This window comes from Carcharodon carcharias, chromosome 18 (genome assembly GCF_017639515.1).
Source record: "Carcharodon carcharias isolate sCarCar2 chromosome 18, sCarCar2.pri, whole genome shotgun sequence".
In the NCBI taxonomy this organism is placed as follows: domain Eukaryota; kingdom Metazoa; phylum Chordata; class Chondrichthyes; order Lamniformes; family Lamnidae; genus Carcharodon; species Carcharodon carcharias.
In genome coordinates, this window is record NC_054484.1 from 41762138 (window position 1) to 41784259 (window position 22122).

Here is a 22122-nt window from a genome sequence, read left to right on the forward strand (position 1 = left end):
GCTGCCTTGGTATCAAGGACAGTCGCTCTGACCTCACCTCTGGAACTCAGCTCTTCTATCCATGTTTGGACCAAGGCTGTAGTGAGGTCTGGAGCCAAAAGGCCCTGGCAGAACCCAAACTGAGCATAGGTAAGCAAGTTATTGGTGAGTAACTGCCACATAATAGCAGTATCAATGAGGCCTTTCATCACTTTGCTGGTGATTGAGAATAGACTGATGGGGTGGTAATTAATTGGGGATAGGACATACCTGGATAATTTTCCATGTTGCCGGGTAGATGTCAGCATTGTAGCTGTACTGGAATAGCTTGGCTAGGGGTATGGTTAGTTCTGGCTGTTTAGTTGTCCACCACCATTCATGCCTGTATCTGGTAGAACTGTAGAGCTCTGATCTGATGGATTTTTGGTATTAATTAACTCTTGTATAGCATACTGCTTCAGCTGTTCAGCATGCATGTAGTCCTGGGTTGTAGCTTCACCAGGTTGGCACTTCATTTTAGATATGCCTGGCAGACTCTGCTATACTCCATTGAACTGGGGTTGGTCCCCTGGCTTGATGGTAATAGCAGAATGAAGAATATGCCAGGCCAGGCCATGAGGTTACAGATTGTGGTTGAATACAATTCTGCTGCTGCTGATGGCCCTCATACATCATTGATGCCCAGTTTGGGCTCCAGTACTCTTCTGAATCTATCCCAATTAGCATAATGGTAGTGCCCCACAACACAATGGGAATTGTTCTCAGTATGAACAGAGGACTTCTGCTCCAGAAGAAGTTACATCATGTAGATTGGTGAAGACGAGGTCAAGTAAGTTTTTCCCTCATGTCCATACTCTCACCACCTGCTGCAGGCCTGCTTGGCAGCTATGTCCTTGAACATTGAAATCCCCCACCCAGAGTACATGCTGTGGCATTGCTACCTTCAGTGCTCTTCCAAATGGTGTTCCACATGGAGGAGTATTGTTCATTAGCTGAGGGAGGGCAGTAGATAGTAATCAGCAAGAAGTTTCATGTTTGGCCATGTTTGACCTGATACCATGAGATTTCTTGGGGTCCAGAGTCAATACTGAGAACTCCCAGGGCACATTCTCCTGACTGTGCCACCACCTCTGATGGGTCTGTCCTGCCATTGGGACAGGACATACCCAGGGATGATGATGGAGGAGTCTGGGACATTAGCCTTAGGGTATGATTGTGTGTGTGTGGCTGTGCTTGACTAGTCTCTGGGAGAACTCTCTCAATTTTGGCACAAGATGCCAGATGTCAATGAGGAGGACTTTGCAGGGTCAACTGGGCAGGATATGCCACTGTTGTTTTGGATCACTAGGTTAGTGCCCGGTGGTCCAGTTTTTTCCTTATTAAATATTTTCATTGTGGTTTGATACAACTGAGTGGCCTCCTAGACCACGTGAGAGGCAGTTAACCCAGTAACCTCAGTGCATGTCAAACTGGGTTTATTAAATGTTGAAGGGATTTCTTTGACTTCCTGGGTTCTCTAAAATTACTCAGTGCTTGCTCAAATGTGCCGAGCATCTGCACTTGCCTGCCTACATTCTCAACAGTAAAAATTCACTGGCAGGGAGTAGAGCTCTGATTAAACATGCAGGCATATGAGCACAGAGCTTGCTCTTGGATTTGACAGCATCAATCATGGCTAAACAATATAAACAAGGCTGCCATATGAAAGGACTATATTTACGGTTAAGCTGCACTCTAATGACTGAAACCTGTTATCACATGATTCCCAAGGAGCTTCAAAAGGTGAATCTGATATCTTACAAAAGGCTTTGACAACACAGATAATAACTTCGGTGATTTTGTTTGAATTCGTTTGTAGTTTGAGTCAAATGAGAGAAAAAAATACTAAGATGGAGTTCTGCTTCCTCTTCCATACTCTGCTGTTGGTAATTGAAAGTAGATTTTGTCAAACCATTCTTGCCACCATATCTTCATTTCTGGTGTCTTAATAAACCACAAAATATTAATAACAACAAATTTTACCTCTGCCTCATTAATGAAGCTAAAGTTTGCTTTGCACTCAAAAAGTCAATTTGCTGAAGCAGCTTAAGTGGGGGATGGGAGGGTTACTGGTACTGTATAAAAGATTGCAAAAGGTCATTTTTCAATCTAGTGAATTTCATTAGCATTTCACTGGTTCACGGAGCAGACAGTATGTTGTGAGTTTTACATCAGTCAATTATATCAGTTCTACAGAAATGGTGAGACCTGATGCTTGCTATTTTTATAGGCATAAATCTATTTTGCAGCTACGTACTTCATATAGATGAGAACAAGCCTGCTGGTGGCGGGCTTGATAGATGGCATACGTGGAAAATATGGCGTGACCTGCTTCACGACGGTGAGTAGGCAGGTCGCAATGCTCCGCTCAGCCTGCCAAAGGCAGGCCGTGTTTCCCGCCATCGGTCAGCAGGGAGCTAATTATAATTAAAATACCATCCCGCCAGGCTCCTGGAACCCCGCCATATCATCCGTCCATGTTGGTGGGAAAGCACGCCGACGTGTTTCACAACAGCACACAGGCGTCATGCATTTGGCGGCCTTCACTTTGGGGGAACTGAGGTGAGTGAGCAGCAGCATTCTGCAGAGCTCGCCTGTTATTTACAGGCCTCAAGGGCACCAGAGGACAGAGGCAAGTGCTGGCCAGCCTCAGAGTCAACCACTGTCGGTGGGGGATGAGGGGAGTCAAGTGCTGCCCTGGCACTGCATCCCATGCACAGGCAATTGAGGTGGGGGTCAGGGTAAGCAAGGGAATTAGCCACACATTCAGGACACTTCGTATGAACTGACCATGCATCTGCAACTGAGACAGATCAGGCGCAGCCGAAGTGATCTGATTGGGGTTGGGCTCCTAGCCTGCCCAACCATGCGAGCAAGGCGGTGGCATCAAAGGGCCACCAAGTGCTCCATACCTTACCCCCTGCCCCTCAACCCACCCCCCCCAACCCCCGCACAGACTTCACGTCTGCCGCCACTTTATTGGACTGCACACGTTGGACAATCTCCTCGTCAATGCTGGCCATGTAGCAGCCACTGCTGGAGGTGGTCACAACCCCTTGCAATCTCAGCATCCTAGTTCGGACCAGTATCCCCCATGTCGCAGGTTGACAGGGCAGCCATGCAGCGCACTCCTCTCTGGCCATCCGAGGGGTGACCAGCACTCTCCGGGAAGCATTAAGGGGCAGTCACACAGGGCCAGGAAAGGTGCTAAGTACAGCCATGATAACCACGTTTCTCTTTCTCTTTACTGCTGCAGGAGGACCACATCAGGATCATGGATCCTGGTGTCCTAGCTGTATGCCTGATGGCCTACAGGAACTGTAGAAGATGGAGGAGAGAGTGAATGAGGCATCTGGCCATGCAAAGGCAGGAGCAGCAACCTCATGAAGAATGGACAGCAGGGGCTCCTGCACATGCTGCCCAGGAGTGACAGCAAGCCATGGCTGGTTGGCACCTAGCTATGCCCAGGGCCATTCCTACAGTTGACTGAGAACCAGTGTCACTGACGACTGCGCGTGTCTAGGGACCTGGTGGCTCACATCTGCCACTTACTGCGGGACTTGGCGCCAAGGGGACATGGAGGGCATCCACTGCCAGTAGCTGTGAAAGTGACTGTGGCATTCAATTTCTACGCCAGTGGCTCCTTTCAGGGCTCTACAGGTGACCTCTGTGGGATTTCCCAACCCGCCGCCCACAAATGCATCCATGAGGTCACAGACGCCATCTTCTCAAAGACACACAAATTTGTGCATTTCACCCAGGACCGGGAAACAAGGATACAAGGACCATTGGATTCACCCTGATCTCGGGATTCCCACAGGTGCAGGGTGCGATTGACTGTACTCATGTGGTGCTCAGGTCTCCGTTACTACACTCGGTGGACTTCATCAACCACAAGGGGTTCTGCTCATTGAATGTGCAGCTGGTACGCGACCACCTGAAACACATTCTGCAGGTGTGCTCACGGTTTTCAGGGAGCGTGCACGACCCCTACATCCTGAGTCGCTCGCAGAACCCTGCAGTTTTCCAGGGTCCACAGAGGCTACAGGGTTGGCTCCTCGGTGACAAGGGCTACCCACAGAAGCCGTGGCTGATGACACCCGTGCGGCGGCCTCAGACTGCAGCAGAGCGACACTATAATGAGGCTCATGCTGCAACTCAAACCATCAGGATGCTGAAGATGCGGTTCCAGTGCCCGGACTGGTCTGGCAGAGCCCTGCAATACAGTCCACAGTGGGTATCCCTCATCGTCAGTGTCTGCTGCACCCTTTACAACTTGCCGCTGCAATGGGGAGAGGAGCTGGCTGAGGAGGAGATGGAGGAGCTGGAGGCCTCCTCACAAGAGGAGGACGCTGATGGGGATGAGGGTGAGGGAATCCTTGGTGGTGATGATGTTGGGGATGAGGCTCTCGCACTGGCTATAGAGGCAGATGTGCTCAGGAGGCCCTCATAGCTGCCAGATTTGTGGAGGATGAAGATGACATGCAGTGAGGTGTCCCCATAGATCCTCACATTGCAGTTGTGAACGTTTGGCTCCAGTCTGGCTTATAGCAGCGCCAATACCCTCTGTGAGAATACTCCTGTCAATGGAGATGTAGTGGAGGCCCTAATAGTTGCTCAATGACAGGAGAATGATGACCACATGCACTGAGGACACTCTATAGATCTTCACATAGCCTCTGAGAATGTTTGACTTCTGTCTGGCCAAGGGAAGCTTGCTTGCATTCCATGATCAGGGCCATCTCAGAGACACAGCCATGAAACTTTAGATGCATCTGATGCTGTGTCTGCCTTCAGCACCTCAGCCCTTCAGGAGCTGGTGCACAGTGTCACTGGTCACAGATGCTGGTGTGATGGGGGCTAGCCCCACCTTAAAGGTGCAGAGAGCACACAGAGAGTATAAGACAATTCTGTGGCGCCTGCCCACTACATTCTGGCAGCAATGACCAGCACTGCCGAGGTACAGGCATCAGTAATGTTTCCAGGGAGTGTGAGACTGGACCATCACTGTGGTCTGAAGGCTGCACAGAGCACAGGGAAGAGGCCCCGGTCAGAGACACCTGCCTTTATCTTGTGCAGAAAGGTTTCACATCTGAGTGACAAGAACACTGCTCATCAGAACAAGGAGCCACAGGCCGGGAGACATTCTTAGGAGTTTATTGACAATAGTGAACAGCGTGTACAAGTGATCAACACCCATGGCCAAGCTGTGCAATAACTTTTACCTAATTTTCCTAACCCTGCCGCTCTTGGTGCTCCTCGGACATCCACAGCGGAAGTGGAGGCAGCCTGCTGACTGTGACACCCTGTCTCTGATGACTTTAGCAGGCTTCCTCTGGAGGGCCAGGACTTGGTGGGCCCCAGCCTGCTTTCAGGTCCTGCTGTGTGGCAGTGGCACCTTCCTTGGTCTGTGAAGCTGGAGCTGCAGAGATCACAGGAAGAGAGGATTATGATGGGCCGGACACTCCCAGAGTCACCTGGGTGGATGGCCCTGGAGTGTGCACCTGCTGATCCTCCTCCCTACGGGTGCCCAAGGGTCCCTGGCTGACTCCGTGAGCGGAAGGGATAGCTGGAGTGAGATCGAGCTGCCCAGCACCCCTCTCGCATACACACTATTGGAGGCCAACTACGGCATCAGCAATGCAGTTAAGCCCGCTCAGCAGTGCAGGAGTGACAACCTGGACCAAGGTCTCTAGGCGGCTGCCGTACTGCCAGTGTTGACCTCGGTTCAATGCCGGCCCTATCACCTCAGCCTGAAGATGGACAGACTCCTCCATTGTGCCTTGCAATCTGAGGAGTGCAGCAGACAACCCTTCCTGACATTCCTTAGCTTGCCTTCGCAGCTCCAGCAACTGTCCTGAGGCTCGTCATCTGACTTGGACTCAGCAATGTTCTGGCCTCCAGCAGTCCTCCGAGTGCTGTGCACCTGGGAAGTTGTTGCCTTCGCCTGCTGTGGATCAGAAAGTGCGATGTGCTCACCAGATTGTGATCCCGAGGCTACCCTAAAGCTAATTCCTACTGAGGTGTGTGTCTCTGTCCTGGTGGAGGGTTCAGGCAAGTGCTGTGACGGGACTTCTGGAAGGGTGCCTCCAGATTCCTCTTCAGAGGTTTCTTCAGGGCTTGATAGGAGGCCTTGGGTCATGGACTCTGTTGGCTGTTTGGCAGATGTGCCTGCGAAAGCAAGGGGAAATTATTAGTACATGACAGTGGCCTGTGAAAGAGGACACATCACTCACAGCATGGTTGTCTGATGGATGTTGCACTGCTGGATCCTCACTTGGTAGAGCAGCGTTGAGCTCACCATCAGCACAGGACTGGTCCCGGTCATCAGCGGCCTGCTGGATGGCTCTGTTTTTGAATTCTGTGAGAACTTTGATCTCCTGCATCCCTCCACCTCTCTGAGATCTTTCCCTCCTGTTGTGAGCCAGTTGTCCTGCATGGATCAAGATGAGGAGAGTGTATCAGGACACCTGCTGGGCCAGATGATAAGTATGCCTGGCCAGTGTGGGTGGTGAGTGGTCCCATAGACAGGATGAGGACAGTGACGGTGTGTGTAAGAGAGTGAATGGTGATGTCTCTTGTACTGGCAGTGAGTGAGGGTCCTGTGGATGTGTGATGGGTTTGTGAGTGTGTGAGTTGGGATTGATGAAAAGAGTGACTTACGGTGGCAGAACAAAGGAGATCATTCATCCTTCTGCGGTACTGGGTGGGCTGTTCTCCTCTGCAGGGTGTTTGCGCTGACCATTGCTGCCACCGCCTCCCAAGCCGGGTTAGTGACTTTGCTGCCCATCCTGCAGCCAGAGCAGGGGTTAGAGCACATCTCGGCGGGCCTCCATGGCATCCAGCAGTCACTCAAGGGACCCGTCATTGAGCAGGAGGCTGCAGTCTTTTTTTCCTTTCCTGACCATGTCTCCCAGGCAGCAGTAGTGAGCTGTTGGCGATGAGCTCTTTGCTGGCGGCTGCCTTTTAAAGATGGCTACCGGCCTGATGCAACAGCTGGGTGATGGCGGGCAGGCGAATGACAGGCTGCTCACCATGGAAACAGCTCATTTCGCGGGAGTGAATAAATAATGAGGCAGGTTCAGGATGATACAGTGTGAAAACCCGCCATTATTGTGGGCGGGTAGGACTCCATTTTACCCGCCCACCACCACACTTAGTGTCAATCTGAGAAAATTCCACCCATAATCAGTCAACAAGGTCATAAAATTTGTCACAACTAATTAAAGTCCGTGATCAACTTTTTTTATTATAACCACATGGAAACGCTTTCTTGAAATGCTTTTTTTCTGACTTATACACATACATTATACTGAGAACAATCCATCTGTGCCATGAAATTGTTGCTGGGACTCCATTAAAATGTTCAGCTAGAACTACCCATATTGACTGCTTGGATTTTTGGATTCGGGGTGGGGGGAAGAAAGTGAGAGATCGGGCATCGCTGATGCTATTTATAGGCAGCCAGGACCTTTTACACTGGAAGTGTACTCTGGCAGCAGACAACAGAGAAAATTGAATAATGGCTGGAAGTGGTGCAGACAAGGAACTCAGGCTCTTTGATATTAAGTTGGAGGTCAGGCTCCAGATGGTGGGAAATCCGGACTCCCCCCCACAGGGGCAAGGGCATCACCTCTGCCAACTGTTCGGAGATTGCAGCGGAAGTAAATGCCAAGATCTTTCTTCCCAGAATATGGCTGCGTTACCAAAGTTATGAAAAGTGCTCTCTTGCCCTCTGTTCTCACCTCTAACCTTACAATTCCCCTCCCTGCTTCCGCTTTTTCTCTGAAAATCACTGCATCACGCTTCACTCCTCTTCCTTCTAATACTTGGACAATCACCATTAGTGCAATCCTCACTTCTGCAGGCGTCATATCTTACACAATACAATACTAACTATTCTATCGTGCCAAATCTGCCTGCTCATCACCTCCCCTGTGAAAGAAAACATGCTGCCCATCACAGGCAGAGAGGGATGAAGTTGTGTCGGGTTTCTGCACAACATTGATCCTTTATTCCCCTACACACTTTGCATGGCAAATGCAGTTGCTTTCGTCAGCCATCTATTTCCGCTCTACAATTACACTAAAAGCTAATTACTACCTCTCTCAGCTGCCAAAAATGCCACTTCAGGAAGATGAAGCCATCCTTCATAAAAATATAGTGTCACTTGATCTGACCTGAACAAGCGCCAGCTCAGACACTGGCACTGTGTGGACATTATAGGGTAGGTTATATAGAAGGGGCCTTCACATATTGAATGTGACAGGTAAAGCTGGCTGTTTCACGCAGCTACTATGCAGTAACAACACGAGCAGTATTTGTCAATTACAGCATGCAGCTGTCAAGCCAAAAAGACGTTCTGCCTATCACACAAATGAGTATTGTGAAATATAAATTTCAGTGCCAGTGTGATGCTAAGTATGTAGACCTTACATCCCAAAGACTGGCAGATTGTATCAAACACATATCCCTTCTGCTGTTCGCAAGGTGCACTCTGTACCCACGCGTGCAAAACTCAAAACACAGTGTACAACATCAGATGTGATTCTGTATTTGGCCAACGTTTGCTAAATAATCCTTAGTGAGCTAAAAATTACACTGAGAACCAATTTAAGATTGTCAGTCGGGCTCAGTGTGGTGCATTTGCGTGTACTGGAGCTACATATATTAATACACAGGACCCTGTTCTTTGCAGACAGAAAGAACATGTACACATATTGCACCTGTTTCAGCTAAACAAAATAAGCGATGGTCCATTCCTAAGGGCAATGTCTTGACCAATCAGAGTCAAGCTACCTGTTTTAAATTTCAAACAATGCCTGGCCGTTAACTATCAGTCACCATTAACTAGTGGATTCTCCATGGCAATGCCGCCACCAATCAGATTCCACTTGCTAACCAATCAGTACTTTATTCTCATACAGTATAAAGTTGTTGCTTCCTCTGACATTGGTACTCTTGTACATCCTGATGAGTGCAAGATGAAAATCTTCGACAAAATGTCTTATTTCATCAATCCACATATTAAATTACCAGTCAAGAGTGTAAAGCAGTAGGGCAAGGGGGAAAGCATGCTAGAGGGTGAGATCACATACTAACTCTGCTGCAGAGGATTCAAATGGTGAATTCAATTGCCAAGGTTACTGACAGAGCTGATGGGCATGAACCAGGAAATGCAAGGGGCACCAGGTAGCCTGCGAGTGAACTTGTGCACCCAATGGCTCAGAGCATGCAGGAATCCAGCTCCAATTCCTGCGTAAAGCACAGAGAACATTCTGTCCAACATGGACCAAGTACTTAGCTTCAAGAACTTGATAGTTGTGCTTAACATGACGGAACAGCCATTGACACCTCTGACAATTTCCACGGCAGCTCACACTTCTGAAGTGGAAACTCATATGGCGGGGGTGGTGGTTGTGAGGGCTAGATGTCTAGTGTCGACAGAGATTTTATGAATGTCATACCACTCTATCCTCATCCAGAATGATAGGAGTGCTGAGATTCGACAAAAGAGACACAGCTGTATGTAACTGTAAATTGTCAGTGAGAAACAGATAGGAGAGACATTGTTCTAGCTGTAAATGTTTTTGATGAACGTGGGAAATAACCTTGATGTGATATATTATATAATTTAGTAAGAAGAATGCATAAGGTTATTATTAAGTGACTATTATAAAGCTGAGAACTGGGTTCTAATGAAGGCAAAGCAGGGGGTCAATGGCTGAGATTTTCCATGCCCGTCGTTATCGAGCGTGTTCAGTGGCATGAGCGGACAATATGGTGAGAAAGCCAAAAATTGGTTTTATAACATTTGTGAAACCAGTTTGCAATTGTCAGCTCTGTCCGCCAATGGTGGGTCACATTCCCCGGCATCGGACATTGGGAAACTCATTGTAATACATCAGCATATCATTATAAGGCCAGCCTGCCGGACTCATCCCCCCCCCACCGTCTAGACTCATCCCCCCCCACCGCCGCCAGATTGTCCACCCACATCAGCAGGAAAACACACCAACATATTTCACAACAGCATGTATAAGGTGGGCACTTGGCAGGCAGAACTTCGCTTGGGACTTCAAGGTTTGTTTGCCTACCTTGCTTCGGTCAGCACGCACAGTCATCAGTGCCAGGCTTCACAGACAGTGCCACATCACTTTTATGGGGCTCACAGATAGGTCTCTAGCTACCAGATTAGCCGTATGTAGGTGGCTTTTCAACAGTTGCAGGGCAAGGTCTTGCTTAGGGAAAGGTGTAAAATGGCCTAGTGAAGGGAAGAGGCTGCAGGATGAGGGCTGCACTGGGGAAGGAGGGTAACCCAGGGTGCATGTGGGGGCACATGTTGATCTGTGCAAGTGGCTTCAAGATGGTGAGGGCTGAGGAGGCAGTCTCCAGAGGAGGTGAGGCCAGATGGACATGTGAGGGTATGTGTGTGAGAATGGGTGATGATGTCCCTTGAGATAGCAGTGAGTGAGATACCAGTGAATGTGTGATGGGCTTGAGTGCCTGAATTTAGAGTGATGAGATCATTGCTGTACCCTGGCGACATGGATGAGATCATTCATCCTCTAACAGCATTGGATGGCCAATCTCTTCTGTGTGATTGACACTGATCAGCACTGCCATTGCCTACCAAGATGGAGTGGTAATGTAGCTGTCCCTCCTGCGGCCTGAGCAGGGGTAGAGGATATCATAGTGGGCCTCCACAGTGTCCAAAAGGCGCTCGAGGGCTGCAACCTTCTTGCCTTTCAGGGCCATGTCTTCATTGTCCTCGGCTGGAAGCACTGAACGCGGCTTCACTTTAAATGTGGTGCCTGGCAACATGAAGTGGCGCGGTGATGACATGGGTGGCAAATGAGAACGTGGTTCCTGGGAATGCATAAGTAATGTGGCAGGTTTGGGATGATAAGGTGTGAAAACCCGCCATTGTGGCCAATCGATAAAACGTTGTTTTACTTGCCGCTACTGTACTTAGTGCAAATCTGAGAAGATTCTGTCCAATGCTTTGGGACACCCTTGAAAGAAGGGCACTGAGTATTGGGGTAGAGGACAGAATGACTAATGCTCAAGTAATGAAAAGGGTCTCGTTTACACTCAGAGTACTTTACAGCAAAACACTGTAATAAGCAGAAGATTTGTGCCTTTGAAAGGAAATGGAATATGTGTTAGTTAGAAAAAGATCATTTCACCTATTGCCGAACAGTGACAGGTTGTATGGGGCTATGTGGAGTTAGATTTGACCATTATCAACTTAAGTGGCATTTACATGACATGGGCTATAGTGAGAAAATGCCAAAACAGATTAAATTTTACAAATTGTAATGCTTGAGGGACAATATTCTCTTTATTACCTTCCAATTTTATTACAGTTATGTTCCAGTATCAAAATCTGACTTCAGAACATATTTTACAATGTTTCATATTAACGTAGAATTAAAATCTCACTCTAGTTTGGTGATTCAGTGATGCAATGCCTATTCTTTTGAGCTGAATTTGTCTTGTTGTTCCCACCAAGGAAATTTTCAAAGTGCCAACTGAAGCACTGTTAGACAAGCAGGAATGTCTCAAATACGTAAATACTGTAAGTGCTCTGATATAAGTAATTTATTGCCTTAACATCTAATTTATATTACTACATTTACATAGACACCTTGCAGTGTTTCCTCTATTCTTTCAATAATGCATTAGACCATCTTACCTTACATACATTTTCTCCCTTATGGGAGAAGGTGGTCCAAAATAATTAGGAATCAGGGGCCACAGGTGGTTGGTCTTCAACAATAGATCTCTATGCACTCATCAGAGAAGCATGGACAACCATGCAACCAAACCTGTTAAGACAAGAGAAAGACAACATCCAGTCTCAACCTGCAGGTTGCCTGGACCACCTGTCATATGTCTTCTCAAAAAAAAAATGATTGTATGAGTATTAAAGGTTATTAATGCCCAGTTTCATTGGCTTGGTCACATATACTGAACAGATGTCTCCAGACTCCCAAAGCAACTGAGCTCCAGCCAAAGAAATGTTGGCGATGATTAAAGAAGATATAGGGATAGTTGGAAATCCAACAAGAAGAAGTGTGGTGTTGATGTAAACACATGGAAGGAAACCATCAAAAATGGCCATCTGCATCAATCTGTGTGGATGCAGGGAACTAATGAGTTTGAACAAGATCAAACTGCAAAAGAAGGGAAACATTGACAGAGGAAAGAGTGTCAGCCTGCTGCTACTACACCATCAACTGGATTATAGTTCATATGTCAGGTTTGTGCTAAAATATGTCTCTTTAGGATTGATTAACAAAAAAGTCTAATTTCTCATCAAAGAAGCAGCCAATCTTAAAATTTATAACTCTTATGCTGCAAAACTATCTTATTCAATAACCATGGGATGGACAATGATTTACTGTACTGGTAAAGAAATACATAAATAGGCAATACAATGATAATGAATATGCACACTTTCCAAGTGAATGTAATTAATTTAACTCAATACAGAAAAAAGATTGTTTGGTGGTAATTTCCCAAGAGCATACTGGCAGCAGGGAATCTAACAACGTGTACTTAAAAAACTTCCCCCTTTATTGCAAACCTTTTTATTTTAATTTTCAAGTGGGTGGGTGTACTTTAATCATGCCATACTATAATGTCATTACCATATTTACTGTGTTGTGGGATGCTGTTTCTTGAAACAAAGTTAGAGAAAACTTAAAAAAATTCTCATTACCAGACTTTTACGTTACAGGACTGGCGATACCAACACTACTGTCCTTTAGGGAAGGAAATCTGCCCTCCTTATCTGGCCTGGCCTACATGTGACTCCAGACCACAGTAATGTGTTTGACTTTCAACTGCTCTCTGAAGTGGCCTAGCAAGCCACTCAGATCAAGGGTAATTATAGATGGGGCGACAAATGCTGACCTCACCAGCAACACTCACATCCCATGAAAGAATAAAACAAAACAATCAGAGTAATCTCCTAACCACAGTTCCCAATAGAGTGGCTTGGACACTGGAAGTGTACATCACAGATTACAGTACAAGGGCAACGGTAAATTAAAAGCAAAATATTGCAGATGCTGGAGATCTGAAATAAAAACAGCAAGTGCTGAAAAAACTCAGCAGTTCTGGCGGCATCTGTGGAGGGAGGTACAGAGTTAATGTTTCAAGTCCAATATAACTCTTTTTCACAACTCAGAAGGGTAACAGGGCAACATATGCTGCTGCCTTTAGACTTCTCACTGAGGCTGCAGAATTGGACTATTATTCCTCTTAGCTAGAGATAACATGCTAATTTAACTGCTCCCAGATGGGATAATTTTCACAGCTGATAGAGAATCTATTTATTTAATCATTGGCAGCAGTGTTCATAGCATTTAAGAAGGGTAGGATCCAAGAGGTGAAAACCATAGAATAAATCAAATCTTGCAAATGGGTGGATAAGAATAAGAACTCATTCTTTTTGTGGTGTCATATTTTCAAACTCATGAAAGAATTATAAAATTCCTCAAAAGGTTTACATTAAGAATGTAATTGCTTTTCCGGTTTCCATATTCTTATTTGAAATGTTCACACTGGAAATCATTCTATGCTGTGGTGTAAGACAAACACTAATTTATTAAAAAACATACTACTAAGTGCTTGGAAGACCACATAGCAATACAGGATGGCTAAAAGATCTTTGCATTCGCCAGACATGGTGCTGAATAATACCATCTTTTTCTAACTCCTTTTCTGGTAAGCACCAGTTATTTTGTTGTATTACAGTTAACACAGTGCCAGAGATCCACAAGTACTTTGCTCAAATCTGTAAGAGCAGGATTTTCACTTCATTGGGCAGGTGTGGTGGGCGGGCCTGGGAGCGGCCACGAAACAGACCACCACCCGTGATCGGGCCCGGGCCGTGATTTCACGCTAGCTGGCCAATCAACAGCCAGCTAGTGTGAAAGGCGCACTGAGAACCTCAGTACTGCAGGGGTGGGGGCAGGAGGAGCACAAGCGCTGAAGTCTGTGCATGCGCGAGGGAAGTGCTCACTGAAAGCTCCCTGATGGTACAGAGCTGCCTCAGGGAGCTGAAGAATTTTACAATGAAAAATAAGGGAAACATGTTCCCACATGTGATATGAACAGGGACATATTAAAAATGATGTTGAAAAACTTTTTTTCAATAACCGTTGGAAACTTCATCCCGCCCGTGGATGGTTTCCTAAAAAACGCAAAGGCCGCTTGGCCTATTCGCCCGCCCGACAATCTTAAGGTTGGACGGGCAGTGAAAAATACAAATTAATTGCTAGTTTAATGGCCTTAATAGGCCTTTTAATTGTCGGCCGGCACACTGCCAACTCGCACGCCCTCCTACTGAAATATCACGTGAATGTGCGATGAGGTTGGGACACTCACCCAACGTCATCGTGCACTATTTTACTCTTGATCGGGTCAGGCATGTGCCCACATGCAGGATGTAAAATTCTGCCCTAAGAGTGGGATGTTAAGTTGATTAAGTTGATAAGCTGAAAATAAAGTGTGCAGAATTATCAGTAAGAGCATGGGGGCGTGAATTTCTCAGTGGGAAGAAAGACTGAGGAGGCTCTGGAAGAACAAGTGTAATCAGTGGTTTTCCACCAAGTGGAAGAGCCCTGCGACATTGATGCCATAAAGCACAAAGAGAGATAATGCTAAACCTATGCAAATCATTGCTTAGGGAACATCTAGAATGTTGTATCCTTGCCTTGGGAGAGATGTCAAAGCTATGGACAGATGAGGCACATTGAGATTCGAATAATGAAAGGGTTGAGAACCTGGACCTCCTTTCACAAGAACAAAGGTGGTTAAGAAGAGATCTGACAGAAATGTTCAAAATTATGAGGGGTTTGTATTAGATAAAAAGGGAAAATGTATTTGCACTGTTAAGGGGATGTGCAATTGGTGGGCATAAATTTAAGATAATCATCAAAAGAATGAAGTGAGGTGAAAGGAGAATTCTGTTACTTAGGACATGGAAAGCCCTATTAGAAAGTGATTGTTGCCAATTCCATGATGGCATTTAGAAGGAGAGAGGATAAACATGTGTAAAAAAATTAAATAAATGAGGAATGGGCAGGGGAATGAGAATAAATAGCTACCTTTTTCAGAAATGGGAATAAGAGGTTATCTCTTTCAGAGAGCCAGGCTAGGCAGTTAGGCCTCCTTTTGTAATTATGAAATTACAAGGAAGTAAAGTTCTTGAGTATGGAGAGGACTTTCCACTGGCCATTTGGGGCAGATGCACTTTGGAGCTTCCACAGCAGTGGGCCACCCAACCAATTATTATGATGATTCCATCACTAATTATGATATGTTTTCTTCAATAGGTGGCCAGGAGTCATCCTTCATTGTACTTCCAGTCGCAGAGCAGGAATCCTGGAATCTCAGGCTCTCTAAACCTAAAGCACCAGGGTGAGCATTGATCCAATATGATACTAGCCTATGAGTCTATTGCCTAAGTACATAAACAGAACAAAAATATACATTGACTATAAAATATAGAACTGACATGGAAAATAATGAGGACCAATACAGAAATATTTTCCTTTTTAAGGATCACATAATGCAATACCAAAACAAAGGGCAGAATTCTGCCTTTGTCGGGCAGGCTCAGCGGGAGCAGGTGGGAGTGGTAGGGAAGCAGGCCGCCAACTGCAATCAGATCGTGACCTCAATTTCACGCTGGCGGCCCAATTTACGCCCTCCCAGCGTGAAACACGTGCTGCAGCGCTGCCTGCGTTGGGAGGAAGGAGATTGAGCGCGCCCAGGAAAAGCTCCCTGAGGCACAGGGAGATGAAGATATAAAAAATTAAAAATAGAGCATTTTAGGATATTAAAAAAACATGTCCCCTCATGTGACTCTGTCGTATGAGCAGGGACATGTTAGAAATTAAATGAAAATGTTTTATTTTTTTAATGATGGATCGAAACTTCATCGCAGCCATGGATGAGGTTTCGCAAAATGATTGGCCCTTTCGCCTGCCTGCCAGCTGTAAGGTTGGATGGGCAGTGAAAAATGTAATTCAATGAGGTTGCTAATAGCCTTAATAGGCCTTTTAATTGTTGGCGGGCAGGCTGCCAACTCCTGCATGCGCCCGCCGACCAAAATATCGCGCGAGTACATGATGGCATTGGGACGCTTGCCCGGCACCATCGCACATCATTTCACACTCGCTTGGGTCTGGCTCACACCCGCATGATGAGCGATAGTTGTGTTATGGTGGCAAAGACTAGGCAGAAGTTGCAACCTTTAAAAACGAGTCCATGAAAATAAGTAAAGCCTATTAAACATAGTGAACTCACTAAAGGACAAGGATAATTTATAGGTCAGGATCTTTAGGTCGGTGAGCAGGGTTGGGGTCGGGGTTGGGGGTGGCGACGGGGCCTGCTCGCTGACGTGAAAAATGGTGCGGGATGACATTGGGCAGAACTCCTGCACTCCCCCCCGCCACCTCCCCATAGAGATATATTGTTTTTATCACTCCACCAAAAAACCTTCAAGGTGAACCAGCTGGAAGGGCGTGAAAACATACGAGCCAGGTTTTTATGGCCCCACTGCAGCATGTCTCCCTCCACCAGTGAATGTGGGGAACCATTTAAATCTCCATTCAGTTCAGCGGGATCGTATTAACCTCCTGGGCGGGAGGAGCCCTAAAATCCTGGCCATGATAACGTATCAACGTTCAGAACCAAAAAAGACTCTATAGTGCATCTGGCTAGCCCCAAAAACTAATACCTCTCAATTGCTCACACCCTTAAATATCTATCTAGATTGTCCTTTATTTGTTCTGCATTTCTGCCTCCACTCCTACTGCATTTAGTAATTAAATCTAAACTGTCTGTGAACCTCTGCTCTTCTAAGCTTAAGCTCATGACCCCTGTTCCACAGCTTGTGGCAATTTCAGGATTATTCTTCTTCCTCTTCAGTTCTCTGCCTGAATACAGGTCCTTGGCGATTATTCACCAAAACCAGCAGAGTGCCATGATTTTTTTACTCAGGATAGGGCAAGGAGGAAATTCCCGAATATCCCTCTGCCGGAATGGGGACAAAGCCCCATGCTGTTGGCGTTAATCTGATCCATGAGCTAGTCATCTAGCGAACTGAGCTAAAAAGACCCCCTCTGGTACATTATTGGAACTTAATTTATCTGTTCTTTTTGAACGCTTGAACAATCTCTTCCCCAATCACTCCTCCTAAATAAACAATTTCAAGCTGCTCAATCTGTCCTCATAACTCAAATGCCTTTAGTTAGGTATCAGTTTGATCATCCTTTTCTGCATTGCCTTCAATGCCTGGATATTTTGCTGTAGACACAATACTGTCAAATATTCTCCAGCATTTTTGGTATGGCTGACAGCTTATGAGAATAAATAAAGCTGCTGCAGATCTCTTTTTCAAAATGAATCTGTCTTTTACCCAGTTTAAACTGTTGGATATCTTGTATTGTACATTAAATAACCCTAGGAGTTTTCATAAAATTCAAATATGGATGAAACATAAAAGTGGGATGCCTCTGCACCAAAACTAATTTTCCTCAGAGAACTAGCTCTCTTTAACCAGCTGATTAAGAGTCCATTCCAGCATTCAAAAATATATGTGAGTTCCAGTCATTTCTACTTCTGGTTCACCAGCACCAGATAGTAATACACAATAGGTTCAAATATATTGCCCCAGGAATTCTTCAAGATTAACCATTTGGAACAACAAGAATATGTCAGTCACCCTTTTTCAGTGACTGCTACTGCTCTGTCGTGGGGATGCTGATTACATTTCCCATTCAGAAGCACTGTGAAAACCTGCATTTGACTGACATAAGAAGATAAAGTGCTTATAATGACATACACGCAGAAAATACTAATCCATAAAAGCTGACAACATTTAGTGATGTTATCTAATCAAACAGTGATAGTGGATTCATTGAATGGAATTTGGTAGTAAGAAAATGTGACAGTAAGCAGAAAGGGACAATGATTTCATCCTCATACAGCGCAATGGATTCTATTCTTCTTCAGCAAGGGTGCAAAGTGGCTGAAAGAAAATTGGCAGGTTGTTTTACATCATGCCCAAATGGCAAAAATCAAATGTCCTATTCTATAGAACTGTAAACAAGTCAGATTTTAGATTTCTAATAAAGCTGTATGTTAATTATGCTATAGTAAGAGTCATCTTTACTTAAGCATTTTGGGCTGCTGTTGACATGCTTAAGCAGCAGATTAATTCTCCCAGTCTCGTCATCACAGAAATCATTACATTATTTTTAATTTACATGTTGGTACAATACCTCAGAAGTCAGCAACAATAGGGTATACTTAGTGCAAATGTTATTCTTTGCAAATCTGTTTTATGCTCCTTTTCCACATTGATATTGTACACGAAGCTGCTGTGTTTCAAATGTTATCACAGAAAAAGTGACATTTGCTATATTTTTGCAAATGACTTTTCATAGATCTGGACATTGTGGAACATTGCTCAAGGCATGCATTGTCTTCAATGCCTGGATATCTTGCTGTAAACACAATAACTCAATACTGCCAAAATGCCATACCACACCAGTATACTTTTTTATATGGCTGGTGGCCGCGTTTCCTCTATTACAACAATGATCACATTTCAAAAATTACTGTAAAGGACTTTGAGATAACTTAAGATCTTAAAATGCGCTATATAAATGCAGGTCTTTATTTTCTTTCTTCTACAATAACTTGTCTGTACAGAAATGAAAAATCATTGCCATGGTCATAAGTTTCTAAACCTAACCACTAAAGAAATTTACTCAAGTAAAGTTCACATGTGTCTGATACAGAACGTGCAGTTTCTTCATAGGCATTTTTACCCAAGTATAGAGAACTTCGGCTCAGGTTAGCAGAGCAAGATTTGGGGATACTGCTGGAGGTTAGCCAAGTAACACTGCACTGCCTACTGGCATAGAACACTTGTATCCTTCCTGTCCTAGCAAGACCACAATACTTGTTCAGCAAAGGCTTTCTGGATTATCTGAATTTGGGTAGAAAGTATTAGCTCCAAGAGACAAGTCTACTTATCCAGGTTTCACTGGGCAACCAGACTGTCTGGAAATGACCTGGAATTGCAGACCTGCCTGGTTCAGGAAACAGACTTTATAGTCTGTCCCTGAGGTTGATTTATTTCTGAAAGTTTGGACTATGTTATATACAGAATGGTCAATTTTATTCCCCATGTATATCTCTTGCAATTTAAATAAACACATGAAAAAAATCAAAATAAAATACCCTAATATATTCCAATTGATGTTAATGTGCATTTCATTGACAGGCAATGGAAGCAGAAAAGGAAAACCTTTAACAGCATCTTCAACAACAATCCAGTTGGAAGTTGAGGTATTTCTCTTATGCAGATTCTTCTTTAAATCATATTTTCAATAAAAAAATAAAATCGGAAATTTGTAACATAGTTAAGTAGGCTATGTGCAACAAATTAGATGGACATTCAATTTCAATACAACTTCTGATACAATTATTTAAATTCAGATTCAATATTTAATTGTAATTGGTTTATGAGTTACAATACTAAACAAGGTGAGTTTTTAACTTTATTGATTGAATTGATTTCAGGTACCATGAATGTCAGTGGACAGAAGCATGAGTGAGGCCACATTTTCTTTAGAGTTTGAGCAAACTGTAATTCATTCATTGTAAAAATTTTAAAGGCGTGCATAAGTGGCACTCAACATTTCTACCTTACAGTATTTATATAACACCTATACAGCATGTATCTTGGAAACTTTTGAAAGTTAATTCATAATGAATTGCTTTCCGTGTGCAAATATGAAACTGACAGCTAGAATGTGTGTGGAAGAGTTGCTGCCATTTTGTAATGCAGGTAGTTGATTCACTGTATAAATCAAGGTCATTTCATAATCAAAACTGACACTTCAACACACACACATAAATATTAATCCAAAAACCAACAATAGTGTATTTAGTCTAAGAAACTACAATTTAAAATAACTACACCTGAAGTAATAACTATGATTCTAACATGGTGTACACATAGCAAATCATGAAAGCACAGAAAGTATAGGCCACTCTTCTGGCCACCAGTTTTAACCACTTTTTTCTAAAAAGTAAACTTACCATTCCTCACAGTCTACTATGACTAAAATGCTATGAACCAACCATTGCTTTCTTTTAGTTATAGTTGCTGTATCTATGTTGCCCCTGTGGCTGAAGAATCTAGAATCATGAATACCCTGCTTGGGAACACCTTTGTGCTTTCTTTAGGCTTGCATTTTCAAAACTGGACACTCGCCAATTTGGATGAGAGAGTATCTTTGGGTGACTACTATGTTGCACCAGAATGAAAAGTGAATGTTGTGATTATAAAACATGCCAAAGCTTCCTATAGGATAACAAATATTGCCCAATTTTTAAAAGTCAAACATTTGTTAGAAAGTGGGTGTTGTCAAATCAAAGCAAACTTACAACGTGCTGGCATAGCTAAAGTGACATTTTCTCATCACAAATAAGGCTCAGGTTTGTAAAAAAAAAATGTGTAAGTTGTAATTAATTTTTAAAAATCATAAGGGTGTTTTGGATGTATCACAAAATTAGAACTTTAAACTATTCATTAATATGTCCAGTTTCATGGAATCCCATTAAAACAACTTCGTCAAATTTGTGTTGATTTAGAGACTTGTACATTTTATTGGGATTTTTAAAAGAACTAAATACAATAATATTGAAGAGGAGTTGATCCTTAAGTAAGTAGCTTTGGTTCTGATAACTGCGGCAGTTCAAGAAGGCAGCTCACTACCAACTTTTCAAGGGCAACTAGGGATGGGCAATAAATGCTGGCCCAGCCAGCGAGGGCCACATCCCATGAATGAATAAAAAAAATCACTTACTTCTCCATTTCTTGAAGATATTTGTTTTGATAAGCATTAAGCTAGATTTTTACAATATTTTAATAAGACAAAAAGAGCACCATAGTATTTAGAGATAAAATAAATCAGTAATGTTGCATAGTTAATTTTTATCCTCCTTAAGACTGAACGATAAAACTTGTATCATCTTTTGGTTGGATTAGGCGATTGTTACATCATGCTTATTATTTCAAACCCTTCTGCACACTTATACCTTCTTAGAATAACCATTCATTCCCCAAACAGCCTGCAAGTAAACATTTTACCAGACTGATGTCAGACTACTTGACTATTAATATAAAGTGTTAAAGATATGTTATGGACAATTTTCTCACATCCTGACCAAAGAATACAACATCTTACCCGCTTTTCAATTCTAAATTTCGGTTATCTTTTAAAAAGAAAAGATAAAATCTTACCAGCAAGATGGAATTTGGTGACAGAGCATATTATGGCACAAATCCACTTTAATTTCATTTTCTTTTCTATGTTCTTCCCTTGCTTTTTTCCACTCAGGCCTTCTGTTCCTCACAGTGAACGGTGACTTGGTTTCTGTTATGTGTTCAGGAAGTGGCTAGCAGTTGAGCTTGTGTACAGCCTACATGCTCTGAATGCGGAGATCTATGTGCTGATAGCAAATTTATGAATTTATTATCTTTGCTTTATTTTAGTTAAACTTCATATATAGTCACAAAAACATTTAAACCAACCCTGGATTTCTTTCACTGTCACTTTCTCTGCAGGTTACTCCGCCTAAAGTCCTAATTGTTTTTGTTTAGTTTCATTCACTTCACTGGAGTGTACCTTTTGGCAGTATATATTGTCCTGATGTCTCACTTAGTTATTTATGCGTATACTCTCCTTTTCATGTAAATTAAAAAGCAAATTCAGTAAATACATTCAATAAATAAATTCAGTAAAAAGCAAATACATAAATGCGTATTTGTCACAATTTTTAATTTTGGTGCATAATGTCCAAACTGACAGATCAGTCAGCAGAAATGGTCCAAAAATTAATTAAACGCCACATACTTAAAATTAAAGCAGTATTAATTATAAAATCAATACTGTAACCTCAGGTTTCAGTTTACTGTGGATTCTATTATTTCACTACATTGTAATTGCTTCAAGAAAACTTCTATTCCATTTATTTGTTTTGAGATTTGTAAAGGAGGAAAGG

The 22122-nt window shown here is 43.7% G+C and overlaps 1 protein-coding gene across 1 annotated transcript in view; it reads right to left on the minus strand.

The window, feature by feature from the left end:
• Positions 1 to 21510, minus strand: part of cd247 (CD247 molecule) — a 141238-nt gene extending 119728 nt beyond the window's left edge. Inside the window, exon 1 of the mRNA XM_041210753.1 lies at positions 21362 to 21510. Within this exon, the coding sequence (XP_041066687.1) occupies positions 21362 to 21419 (58 nt within the window). The 5' untranslated portion in view covers positions 21420 to 21510. The remainder of the gene's footprint in view (positions 1 to 21361) is intronic.
• Between the last annotated feature and the right edge of the window lie 612 nt (positions 21511 to 22122).